Source organism: Symphodus melops, assembly GCF_947650265.1.
Source record: "Symphodus melops genome assembly, chromosome: 15".
Lineage (NCBI taxonomy): Eukaryota > Metazoa > Chordata > Actinopteri > Labriformes > Labridae > Symphodus > Symphodus melops.
The window spans coordinates 17,964,235-17,977,456 of record NC_136705.1 but is presented as its reverse complement, the minus strand read 5'-3'; the positions used below and the strand labels follow the sequence as shown (position 1 = coordinate 17,977,456).

Here is a 13,222-nt window from a genome sequence, read left to right as displayed (position 1 = left end):
ATGTCAGACAGCAGTCAAAAGAAGCTGACAAATGCGTTTGTATTCTAAAGAAGCAAAAACGGTAAAACTGTTCCAAGCCTTTATGCTGCTACGAGAGGAAAAGTACAAGATGTACTTCAGATTAAATTTATCGGCCATTAAATCCTACGTGACAGTCACTGTCGATTTTATCGATAACAAGTGAAAAATGTATTTCCCAGCAGGCAAAGGCTATGAAGGAATGAAGGCTGACTGGAAAAAAAATACCCCTGTTTAGTTAGTTGTGTTGTTTCTATAGCGCAAATTGATAACAGAAGATCAATCTTCCCTGTCCAATAATGCTGTGTTGTAATAGTATTGCTATCGCTGATACTGGTATTGCGTATCAAAATGTGAGTTACACTGTGAAATTGTCAGAGAGCCCCTTTAAAAATAATTAAGTCAGCAAGTATATGGTAGATTACTTTCCTTCGATGTTTTACTGTTTTGCAGATTTATCTAAAAAGCCAAATCAAGGTCACCTAACCACCCCACAGCACTTATTCACAGCTTCATGCTCTATTAACTACTGGGAAAAAAAAGAAAAGAAAAAACTGCATCAACTCGTTTTCCCAGCTGACAGATGTGTGATAACAAACCCACAACAGGTGAAATTTGGCTCAAGTTATCAGCTGCTGCTGCATAAATTTTAAACCCCAGAGTAAGCGTCATTAAGAACAAAAATGCAACCTTCTGTTGAAGGAAAATAGGAACATGTGCTAGTTCACAACACCCAGACTTTGATGTGCCCGCCCATATTTCAGAGCCTAAGTGTTTGCTGAACTGCAGCCAACCGCGAAGACAATACAGGGCCTTTGAGATATACCATGCTCTCCAGGAGTGACGCTCTCAGGCTATGGTGGAAAGTCGATAGCTAAAGTATCCTTCAGTTGACTGAGGACTGAGGATTTTCGGTTTAAGACGTCAATGTGGGGATAAAGTTGATCAATGTGGGAAAACTAGAAGAAACATTGGGATTAAGGGCTGCTGGCCTAATTCACAGGCAAAAGAATGACTTCATTGATGCATTTTGGGAAATCTTATTTTCAATTGCAAAATGAAAAAAAAAAAAAAAAAAACCTGATACCTTTTCACAAAGTTTGACAAAAAGGCTACTCTAACATAAAAATGTGTGCGAGTAGTTGCAGGAAGATCAAAAGTGAAACAAAGTGAATTCAGACTTGGATCAAAAGAGTGAGACATTCTTGTGTCTCGATTGCCAAGGGAAAAAAAAAACCCACCCGAGACATGTCATTACCTGACATCATCCCTCCTCTTCGCTGTCCTCTTCGAATGACCGACACACTCCTTCTTGTTCCTCGACAAGAGCTGTGTGCTGATCATCACCGTGAGGCCACTGAACCCCAGATAGCTGCACTTTGGTGCTGGATACTAAACAGCCCATCACAAGATAGCACGCTTCTCGCTGTCAGCCACACTGGGAGAAATGAGGTTAAATGGCACTATCTACACAATGTGGGAGCCTCTTCTATTTTTATTAAGGGTGATGACAGCCTCTATTCTTTGGAGAGAGGCCATGCAATACTTGGAAATGGATATAAATAAGTACTGATTAACCCAGAAAGACTCCTAGTTATCTACTTTGCATAGTTTAGTATTGTTTCAAAAATAAGGCCCAGCTGTTTTAAACACATTAAGCGTTTCATGAATGCATCTCGACCTGCAATCCAAAAATAGTTGAGATGTTTTAGTGCAGAGAAAACCGCAGCTAATGACGAGAGGGGACCTGTTTACTCTTAATTTCTTTCAGATAATGACCCTCTAAACACCACGCCGAACTTGGCTGAATACATTTGAGACATTTTGAATTCTCCTCTTTAGGGAAATTTCTTTGATACTAATGACCGTGGTAACTATACAATTCTCTTAATCTCCCACCATCTTTTTCCATGGAGCTATTTGGTGGGTGTGGGAAAAGTAGTGCAGCTGTATGTAACATCACCTTTTAACCACTCACTCTGAAGAAAACATCAACAGATGCAGAATGGTCTCCAGCTATTCTGAGGCTTTGTGCTTGATGTCCTTTGAGCTAAGCTCTTGAATCCTAATGTTTAGAGGAGGGATGCTCAGAAATCTTTTTTTCCTCCCCAGTTCTGATATTTAGAGTTGAGTATTGGTATATTCCAAGTAGATAAAGATACAATAAAATCATATTTTATGTTATAAGCGCTCTCTGCCAGCACTGAGTTGGTGTTGTAGATGTTTGGGGGTATAACGGTGTCAAACTGGTGCATTCATAGAATACTTGCTGATACCACATATTCACAACGTTTACTGTGATCAGCATAGTAGCTTAGCATGTCAGAAAGTCATAAAGGCATTTGGATTCATCCCACGTGGGCCATGAAAGTCTGAACCAAATGTCATGGATATCCATCAAACATCTGTTGAGATATTTTAAATCAGATCGACTAATAGAACAGCATTCATTGCAGGCTACAGGCACCATGATGGAATGGCTAAACAATCTCTCATCGATTGTCCCGTTGTTTTGTTTTTATTGCATGACTCACCTAAGAGCTGGACCCCTCTTGTGAGTCCGTAGACATCTATGAGAGCCCACAGAGGTTCAACGACGTGCACCCCACAGAAGAAAACCATTGGGCTGGAGTCGTTGATTCGGTAAAACACCCGGCCCTTCTTGTCCACCCAGAAGGAGATTATGTTTCCCTCGTTTGAGAGCTCCTCTGGCAGAGCTTTGGCCCAGAAGCCGCTCTGCGAGACGAGGTCAGGGCAGGCATACTTCGGTAAGGTGTCAGGGTTGATCCTCGACGGATCTTTGGTTGTGAAACCAAGACGCAGAGCGCCGCTCCAGCAGCACTGCTTCTTGGTGATCTGCAGAGAACATATTTTTGTTTAACTTATTTGTCTACTTATTATCATCTACACATTTCCTTTTGTTGATGTGGGAACTATTAATTAAAAAGGCTGAGAGCAAAGCTATGCTAGCTGCTTGTTTTGAGGCTGTACTGGCACACTGATGCTATGAGCTAAAGGCAGATGTCATCATGCACACATGCTTTTCATTATGTTGCCTCAATGCTGTTTTTTCATTAATAATAATAATTCATTCAATGATTTGAATTCATAATTACAATGTTAAGTTGTAAGAACTTAATTTATTTTTAAACTTTTCTTATCTTTAATTTTTTTTTTTGGTTTGGGGGCTTCATTACTTTACTTTATTAACCTTCAGTCTGGGGAGTCCACCCAATCCACAAGAAAATCTTGGTTAAGAGATTGTATCCCTAATGTTAGCATGCTATCATTAGCCATTTAGCGAGGCTGACAGGGATTTCAGCTGTATTTTCAGGTTATCGAAACACAAACTATCTGCAAATACTAGGAGCACAAGAAGAACCTTTTAGGGATAATTACAGTCATTCACATTTATCTTGAGGGGACGGCAGTGTCTGAAACATATTTCATTGCTTTTTGTCCCATTGTTGGACTTTAGACCAACAATGTCATCCATAGTTGCCAAACTGGCAGCATGTATCTGTTTTCAAGCAAACAAGACTATTAAGCTTGGTATTTTTTATCACCTGCAACCGATTTTTGTCTGTATTTCAAACCTGTATTTACTCTGCTTTTAACCATGCCAGATAACAGTATTCCTCACATGGCAATACTTGCCCTGCTCTCTCACTATCAGGACATAGATGGCTTGATAGGTGAAGTGGAAACTTGTTAGAAGCTGCTGCCGCTTTGGCCCACACAAGAGCACAGAGAGAAGGGAGAGAAAACCAAAACAGGAGAGTAAAGTCAGGAATGAAGAGGAAGACAGACGCAGGGAGGGTGAAGAAGAAAAAAAACATACAGAGAGAGAAATCAGTATTGCATCAGTGCTGTATTGACTCAAAGCGCGTCAATTTTTGAACCAGTGTTTTTTGTGTGTAGCATGCTGGGATTTTAAATCGACTTTGTGTTGTTTTCATTTTTATCTTTCCACCGTTTACAGAAAACAGACCCAAACACAACCAGAATGCCATATGCTGGAACAAGCCCGACTTTACCTTTAAGCGAACCTGCTCGTACACAGCGATAGGCCTGTTGCTGAAGGTGATAGCGTTACAGAAGCTGGCCTGTCTCTTGACGGTCCTCTGGGACATGTCCATGACGATCTGTGAACCTTTGGTACTGGGGTGGAAGAGCAGAGGGAAGGCAGACAAACTCCTGCATCGCTGGATGGGAAGGCAGCGCTTTGGTTTGTGGTGACATCGGTGGGAGGTGATGGGAAAAGGGCCATTCAGTGAATCTATGTGGAAAAAGAAAAAGAGGCTGCTTATCTTGAACCACAGGTGGGGAATAGAAAACACATTACTGACGACTCACTGTAAAAAAAAGCGTGGAATTTAGAATAGATTAGAATATTGGATCAGCTGGTCTGTAGCACTGGAGGCTTCACTTTGAATTATCTTCTTAAATTGTGAGGTGTACTGTCGGCTCCTGTAACATCCGATTAAGTAAAAATGCATTGAAATAATCTAATCTTTGGGTCGTGTTCCTAGCTTTGGTAGCACAGTGCAACCATAAACCTGCTGTGGAGAAGAAGGAACACAACATGTGCAATGAAAATTGCATGTGCAAATTGTCCTTGGACTGAAAACCATATTGGTCAAGGACAAAACTGTTTCTTCGTTACGTAATTATAGAGCATAATGCAGCAGTTAGAAGTAAGAAATGCTCTCATCTCAGAAAAATCTCAATCCCTGTCAAACTAGAATACATTTAACCATACTATGTAAGAATGAAACGGAGCAAGAGAAGAAAGAAGACAAACATGTTTAGCTAAAACATGAGGTGCTCAAACAGTTACATTAGCACAGCAGAAAGCAAGCTTTGAAAGCTTACAGAAGGTCCTCTTTCCTATACATTCAGCTGCCTGATAGTCTATTTAAAACTATTCTTATTATAGCAAGGTAGGCAGTAACATGTTATTCCCAGTTGTAGCTCATGTTCTAAAAAAATGCACTTCAATCATATCAAGTCAAGAAGACACTACATGCCTTGTCAGAATGAAACCGAAAGGTTAAAGCAAATTAATCACTTTCTTTATGAGATATAGAGACAAGAATCAAGCTAAACCAGTCAGCGTAAGCAGCATTAAAAATGCAGACCCAAAGGAGAACATCTGACTCACAATACGCAAGAGGGCTTTTAATTTATTTCCCATGTGAACATGCATGAATCATTACTGCTCCCACTTACAGTAACTTATCAGAGGGTTGGAACGTTGTTGTTTTTTTCTCACCACATCTGTCTTTTTGGGTTTTGGACTGATAAACATTTGACACTCACACCATTTCACATTGACTCCCTCTCATTAGGACGAACCGTCCACATTTGTGTTTCCACATTCTTATCCCACACCAAGGTCACTGTGTTGGTGTGGAGAGTAAATTTTCTCATACACACATTTTGGTTGTGATCAAATTTAAGAACGTTGTTTAGCATTATGAATGATAAATGTAAACGTATGATTTGGTCCTCTCTAAAATTGTATTTATTTTCCCTGATTTGACCTTTATTTAACCAGGTTTGTCCCATTGATATTAAGAAACCTGGCCAAGACAGGCAGCAGCAGAAAACACAAAGTTACAGACAAATACACAAAGGGAGACAAGCCTATGAGTCAAATCCAGGAATCAGCAGCCCAAGCAGTGGAGCTAAAAACATTGGCATTCTATGAAACCTGCTTTTGTGTCTTTAATTTTAGATTCAAAAACATCAGCTCCTTTTAGTTTTAAGTCATTCTGCAACAGATTCCAGACTGAGGGTGCAAAAAAAACAAGCCCTTTTCGCAATTTCTGTTCAAGTGTTTGAGACAGAGAGCATAAAAAGTTCCTGAGAGCACAAAGATTACTGTCCGGTACTTTTCTGCATGATAAAAACAAATATATAGTGGAAGCAGACCAAGAGTTGCCTTATACAGTATATATAAAGATGTACCAAAATGACATTCAAAGGCCTTAAAGTAAAATAAAATAAGACAAATGTGCCAAGGCCAGAAGGAAAAATAAATAATTTTGGCCTAATTAACACTTCCTCGTCCTTGAGAACTGCTTGTTTTTTCACACCTCAAACTGCATGAATGTGTCAGAGCTGCTCGTGTTTGTCTTTGAGAGAGGTATTGACAATTAAGCCATTAGTTAAGATGATTATTTTCGCTTCCCTCTGAGTGACCTTGGAGGGTTGAAAAGGTTTATAATGAACGCTAGAGACAAATCAATTTAGACCGACAATGACTTATCGTGTGACTTCTGACACCAGGCCACTATTGTTCAGAATTCAGGGCAGAGATGGCGGTTTGAAGACACGACTTCGCTTCCTGGATGTTGAAATTCAAAATGTGTAGAAAGCAGAACAAGTCTTTCCCTTCAGTTCACAATCAGAGAAGCTCTGCCAAGGGCTCTGGGCTCAGTACAGTGTATTTGTTAAGCTCTTCGCATGCTCTTGTCCCTCTAGAACAATGTTGAATTGTGTTCTTTGTACAACAGTGGACTTAAATGAAGTCATAACAAATCCTTCGACCATATTGCAAACATGATGTCATGTCAGACATGATGTCTTCAGGAAAACAAAACAGGGCTGTATTGTGCTCCATCAAAACCAGGCAGAAGACTGAATAGACTATTTCCTTTACAACATGAAAACAGAAGCAACACCTTCCAGGCATGCGTGAAAACCATCAAAGAATGTCATTTCGTTCTCTATTTCTGATTCATATTCTATATGTAATTTTTTCCTCTAATATAATTTTTGGAGCCCCTTTATCTTCATGAACTGTAGAGGTCTCTTGGAGTGGGTTTACAATAATCAGAGAATACGGACCAATTATCTTATAAACCAGGCACGAAGTAAAATGCTTACTGTACATAAAATGATAAATAAAAGTAGCACATCAGAGAAAGTTCAAATAGGGCTGGTTAGAGCCAGAATTTCTGATGATACAGTGGCTGTTAAAGTGTGTAGTAAACAGGGACTATAGCCGTGTTAGCATGACCAAAAGGTGCCGGGATATATGTAGGATGAGATTATTAAAGCAACTTTAAGTGGACTTTCATTTTGTTTTGATTTTTTGCGCCTCCTGTGGTCCTTTGTTGCTGATTTCTCAGATTGTACATTTATACAAACAAAATCTCATACCCTATTTTAAATAGATAACAGTTCTGTCATTTTGAAACTCTGAAAAAAAATAAAAAACATAACAAAGGCCTTTTCTGTTTGCTTGTCATGCATTATGGCAATGCTTAAAGAGAATCAAAAAACAACCAAATAGTCAGTCTTTTTCTTGAAAGTCTCATTAGCTATGCTATGTAATGTGAAGGCATCTGCGTTTTATTGTGTCATAACCAGTAAAACACTTCTCAGAGTAAGTTTGCACCACAACACACTGTGACTGCTGTCATTTCCAAGAAATGACACAGTGCAGGGAGAAACAGCAGTTCTGGCTATGTTACTTGGCCTGTTGGGCTACTTTTTTTTGAATGTGAAGTGACATCGGTATCGAGCCTTGATCGCCAACTTTCACAAAACAAGCCCTCATACAAGCCACATCCTAAAAGGCCAAAAGGCAATGGTAAGTTGTATCTGTTGCAATGATGTCACTGCTTGAGCGGTTTCAATTTAATGTCAACAAAAGTGAAACTTAAAACACTTTAACATGTCCTATCAGTATCGCCGTGTGCTGTTTTAATTTAATGATGGATTATTAACCATGAGACCAACAAAGAATATTAACAAGCTCCTTCAAGGCCTTCTAGTTTCTCAAGTGGGTTAGCTGTTAGCCCCACCATCAGTATTAGGCTTCATAAATAAGAGAACCAAATCACAAGAGTGGACAATGTTCATTGTCTAAGGGGCAATATATTATTATAAACTCAGTAGGGCTCAAATTCACACAGAAAAAAAAATATTCCTAAAAAGACTTTTTAAAGTTTTCACCTGAGTGATAACTCTCAGTCACTGACCATGCATCCATCTATATGACCTGTAGATTGTGATGTATGTTTAACTATATCACTTTGCCTTCAAACTATAGTGTAATATGTCTGCAATAGTTTCCCGAAGTGTCACATGTCTTCTTTTCAATAACTTCATCTTCAAACTGTACATCTTGCGTATCTTTAAACACTAAGACAAACAGAGACACCTTTTTTAAGAAGCTGAAATCCAAATATCTGGGCACTTCTTCAGAAAATAAAGGATTGATTCACTGTCAGAATAGCTGCTCATGTTTTTATTTAGTTAACTAAATGATGAACATATCCATTTGCAGCTATAGTAAATGAACCACAAGTGCTGCTTGTTGTGAAAATATTTTAAATATCCAAAAGTAACAAGCCAAGAGCAAAAAAAAAAAAAAGTTTTCTCTTTTTCTTTTAGGAAAATAAACAAGTGCTTGAGAATTAGCCAGTGAGAGCCAATGGGTGAGACTAATGCCACTGTTGTTCAGCATTGTCAGATACAGTAAGTGCTGCAGTCAAATATAAGTGTGACATCAATGAAAACCACCCATTTCCATGTATGGCCTCTCTTCTCTATTCTCCATACATAGTACTTTGTTTCTAACTGTTGTTCTCTAGTGATTAGCTAGCCTTGCCATGTAATTACCAAGTCAAAGTCTTTAATAACACAAATGTATTTGTCTGAGAAGTGCTGAACAACATCATTGTGTGATCCGTTAACATGTCATACAATCATGTAAAGTTGGCAAATAACAAGAGGTGAGAGCTGAAAGAGTCAAGAGCTATTGAAGGGTTACGGCAAAATGGCATGATTATATGTTCAGGGTCCTGGCTGAGATCCAAGACTTTCAGCAGGACCCTGCCTGCGCTCACATATTCCCACCAGTGTCCTCAAACAGTGGAACCAAAAAAAAAACACCAAGTAATATAAAGAATTGTCATGCAGTATCCATTAGAGACTTGAGATGTTCATCCAAGGCCAAATAATCTTAACCAAATCAGCTCATGTAATAAGGACTCAAAGACACCAGTGTTCACTTGGGCTAATAATTTTTTATGTCACTGAGGCCAACGTCATCAAATGAGCCAAACATTCAGAAAAATGAACATTTAAAAAATGTCAAGAGGGCCCTAACTATGTATCAACCATTAACTTTCTAGTAGTAATTTCAGAACGTGGGTATAGCTGCTCAAACCAACAAAAAGCCAAAGTTGGATACTTTTGAATGCTTTTTGTTCAACCATGAGTCCCAGACTTTTCCTTTTAAAGTCATAGAAGAAGACTATCAGCACATTTCTGAACCAGAAAGCATTTTGCATTATTATACAAAAGTCATTTAACTGATTATGAAATTATCATCTGAAGAATTTTCCGACTATTGTTTTGTAGCATCAAGAAGCAATTAATTGACTAACTGGTTCAAGAGAGGTAAATCTGATTAAATGGCACAAAGTTCACCTTTCTTTAACGTAAACTTTAAAAAGCCTGGAAAAGCAGCTGGGAGAGTTAAACTACAGTTAAGTCAGTGTTTGTATCATTAAAAGCTCTGAAAAATAAAGAGATCTGAAAGCTAAATTCAAATTTTGGTGCCAGGCTTTTGAAAGAAACATTCAGCCATAATGTTTAAATAAATAAAGATTTACTTATACACTCAGCCATATAGTGCACCTGTGTGGGCTATGACTAAATAAGGCTGTTTGAGACGTGTGTGATGAGTTGTTGGACACGTGTAATGAAATAGACAGAGACGGTAAAAGTTGTGCCAATATTTGCCAAAGATGGAAGAAGTTATGGACCAACTTGGCTCAGTCTGTCCTGTTTTATTTAGTATAGCTTATTTCTGACTTTTAACACGCAAGATGATTAAAATGTTATTTGAAGACATGATGCAATTTTATTGGTAAACACACATAATTCTATTTTATTTCGTGACTTATTGAAAGTGATATAAAGGAACTTGGCTAACGTTCACTTCTTATTTATTTTAAGGCTGTCATACAGGACGCCTATTTCCCTGCACACAAGCTTAAAGCTGCAAGCTCATTAACTCGGTTATGTCATTTTTTTTTGTTATAAATATTTATCTTTTATAATAAACAATTCTGCCTCGTGATGTGATGATGCCCTTACCGTAGAGGTTGTTCCTGGTGATCTGACCCCCCATGGCTGGATGCAAGGTGCGTTCACCTCTCCTCTCACACCGGCTGGATCCGCGAGATTCCCGTTTCAGCTGCGCCTCCTCAGCAGAAGAAGCAGCAGCAGCGGCGGCATTATACCGACACGTTTACAGAAATCAAAGTCCAAAGCAGACAGGTTGTGTGTCTCATCCACATTAAGCTGCAGTCATGCACGCTGCAGCTCACAGACACGGATCTCAGCTGCTCCCTCCTGTCCGTGCAACGATCACACTGAAATTAGCATAAAAGGTGGCGGTGGAGGTGGAGCTATCCGGGACTATTAACGCTGTATAGCTACCACAAACAGGACCTCAGGAGTCTCAACAAATCACCCATTATATTCCCGCAGACATGTCGAGGAACCTTCTATCTCTGCTGTGATATAGTCTTTATGGACTTATACAACTAAAACACATGTGTTTTTGTATGCGTGTTTACCTTTTATGAAGATCTGTATCTTCATTTCCTCCACTTACTTTCCAGTAATAGCACAGTTAGTTACCAAACATGCAATTCAGGTTCTGGAAGTTTTTTTTTTTCAGTTTTTTTTTTTCAGTTTTTTTTTATTTCCCCACCTGGTAAGAAGACTAACATGTGTCCCACCCCCATGATTAACGTCATGTGAGGTTCAAGTATTCATAACTTTTGAAAAAAGAAGATACATATTCCTGATGAAAACCACCACAAAGACCCAGAGATTTGCATTTGAAATACAGGAAAGCGGCTCCATTTTCAAATGGAAAAAGTTTGAATGTCTTTTCATGTCTTCAGTAAGTGATGATGAGAGGGATTTTCTGGATGTTTTCTAATTCATTTGTTGCAGTTGTTGGCTCCCACTTACCCTCCGTGAGCTGCTCTTTAACTTTCAAAACAGTGGCTGCAGTTTGTTGCTGCATTTATATTTACATAGAGATGTTTATATATTTTTTAGTATCCCTTGAAATAGGAAAATAAAAAGTGCAGGGTTGAATCCAACAACATGATCTGAGATTTCTGTTTTGTTTTGGCATAAAACCTGCCGAAAAACCACTTCAAGGACCCATCTGGAGGAAATGAAGAACACAAAGCAGAGATTAAACTCTACTGGGTGTTTCTTCCGAAGACTGAGGGTTTGTGTTAATCTAAAAGCAGTATTTATATTCAAGATAGAAGAATAGTTAAGATGCAGTGATGCTGATGCAGTATGACTTCTTGTTTTAGTGGTGGGGTTGCCACGATGACCAGGCGGAGACACCGCTGGCGTCAGGCTCAACATGATACTGGAGTTCATTCAGTGGGCCTGAGTAGAAAAATGGGCAGTAAGTCTACTTGCATTATAATTTCGGGAACATTTTCTTTTCAAAGAAAGGGTTTTTAGTAAGGGAACAACCTTCAGGGCTTTCCTGAAGTGTCTGGCGTCAGAGTTTTAGTTGGCATGATGACCTTGGTGTCTAGCGGGGAACTCTTAGGACCTGCCTTGTCGCCTGAGCGTTTACATAAATGTTGTCGGCAGCCAGGCCTGTGAGACACTGTATTGGCTCTGTAGCATGAACTATATTCTCATGCTGTTTACACAAACTGATTGCGGTTAACTCGACTGTCTGTAAGCAATTTGCTGAATGAGGGTAAAGCCATAGCACTGGAGAGTTTTTCATATAACCTTTTGAGTGGGGATTTTCAAGTAAGGGTGGTCAAACTGATTTTATTAGTCACAGAGAATTGAGATGAATAAAACATGTAAAAGCTGAAAGTGTGAAGAGAACACTTAGAAATTTATGGCATGGACCCTGTAGCTATTGCAGTCACACTTAATGGAGTTTGACATGCCACCTGATCGCCGGGCTGTCAAATGATGACTGGATGTGCTGTAATACAAGGAGAAGTGTTGTTCCCTCTGAAATGATAAAACATGATGCCTTGTGTCCTACAGTAATATCTAAGCAGCATGCCTCCAATCAAGCACGAGGAAAGTCGCCAAACATCCAGTTGGTTGAAAACTATACTCACAAAACAAGGATAGGCACATTTTCTCGTCTAAATTTAGCTTAAATGCACCCTTATAATTCTACACGAGAGAAACGAACCAATCCACATTCTTTTTGTCCTATTTTTTAAAGTTGAACTTTTGGGCCTTTATTATAGAGACAGGACAGTGGATCGAGTCAGAAATCAGGAGAGAGGGGGGGGGGGGGGGGGGGGGGGGGGGGGATGACCAGTAAAGGAGCCCAGGTCAGATTTTCACCCAGGCCGCCTGCTATGGGGACCACAGTCAACATTCTTTTGACAGATTGTAAACGCTTCTCAATTCAATTATTGGATCACTTAATTTTTGAACACAAAGACAAGTTGATTTGCATTGATTGGAGTTGTTATTTGTCTCTGATTGGAGTCTTTGAACTGAGACTCTGTGACCAGAAGCAGCATTTGAATTGGGGTGTCTATAGTAATTCAAATGGAGCCTTTAAAATTTACTTAATTTGTTTTAATCCAAACGCTCTTACAATCTCAGTTTTGGGTGTTAGCCCTAAGCCTCTACCTCTTGATTAGATGAAATAATGTTTACCTGACACAACAAGCCAACACCTCCTCCTACAGCTCCTGGCAGGCAGCAGCGGCCTGGTGGGCTGAGCTGGCGTTGGGCCTCCTCAGACATCTTGACAACCTTGTTTGAGACAGCCGTGCGCACGCTTGCTCTCTTCGGGGAAGATCCTCGTTGAACAAAAACACCATTCAGCTCAGAGTTTGGACCCTTGCCCTGTGGCCATGTGCAAAAAATTACGAAGTAACACAAGAGCATCATATGATCCTCTACAGGGGGGATCAGCACAAAAGAAACCCCACTCAGCAGGCACGTATCAGAGGTGAAATCAGGTTGTCACATATTATCAGAGAGTGACAGTGAAGTAATTAAAGATTGAAAGTTCATTGATTATGAGTTTGTCATCCGGCAAAGACAGGACTTTTTCATCTAAAATGACCAAAAAACAGTTTATTTATTGGCAAAGTGCTCGCAGAAGGAATTTTGACGACAGTTGTTAGGGGCTCTCTGAGTATAT

The 13,222-nt window shown here is 39.5% G+C and overlaps 1 protein-coding gene across 1 annotated transcript in view; it reads right to left on the bottom strand.

Annotated features, from left to right (window-relative positions):
- The window catches only part of LOC306835797 (E3 ubiquitin-protein ligase NEURL1-like), a 33,107-nt gene extending 22,630 nt beyond the window's left edge, over positions 1-10,477 (bottom strand). The window contains exons 1-3 of the mRNA XM_079362540.1: positions 10,141-10,477; positions 4,056-4,297; positions 2,553-2,874 (exon numbers count right to left, since the gene is read on the bottom strand). Of these exons, the coding sequence (XP_079218666.1) occupies positions 2,553-2,874; positions 4,056-4,297; positions 10,141-10,174 (598 nt within the window). The 5' untranslated portion in view covers positions 10,175-10,477. The remainder of the gene's footprint in view (positions 1-2,552; positions 2,875-4,055; positions 4,298-10,140) is intronic.
- Between the last annotated feature and the right edge of the window lie 2,745 nt (positions 10,478-13,222).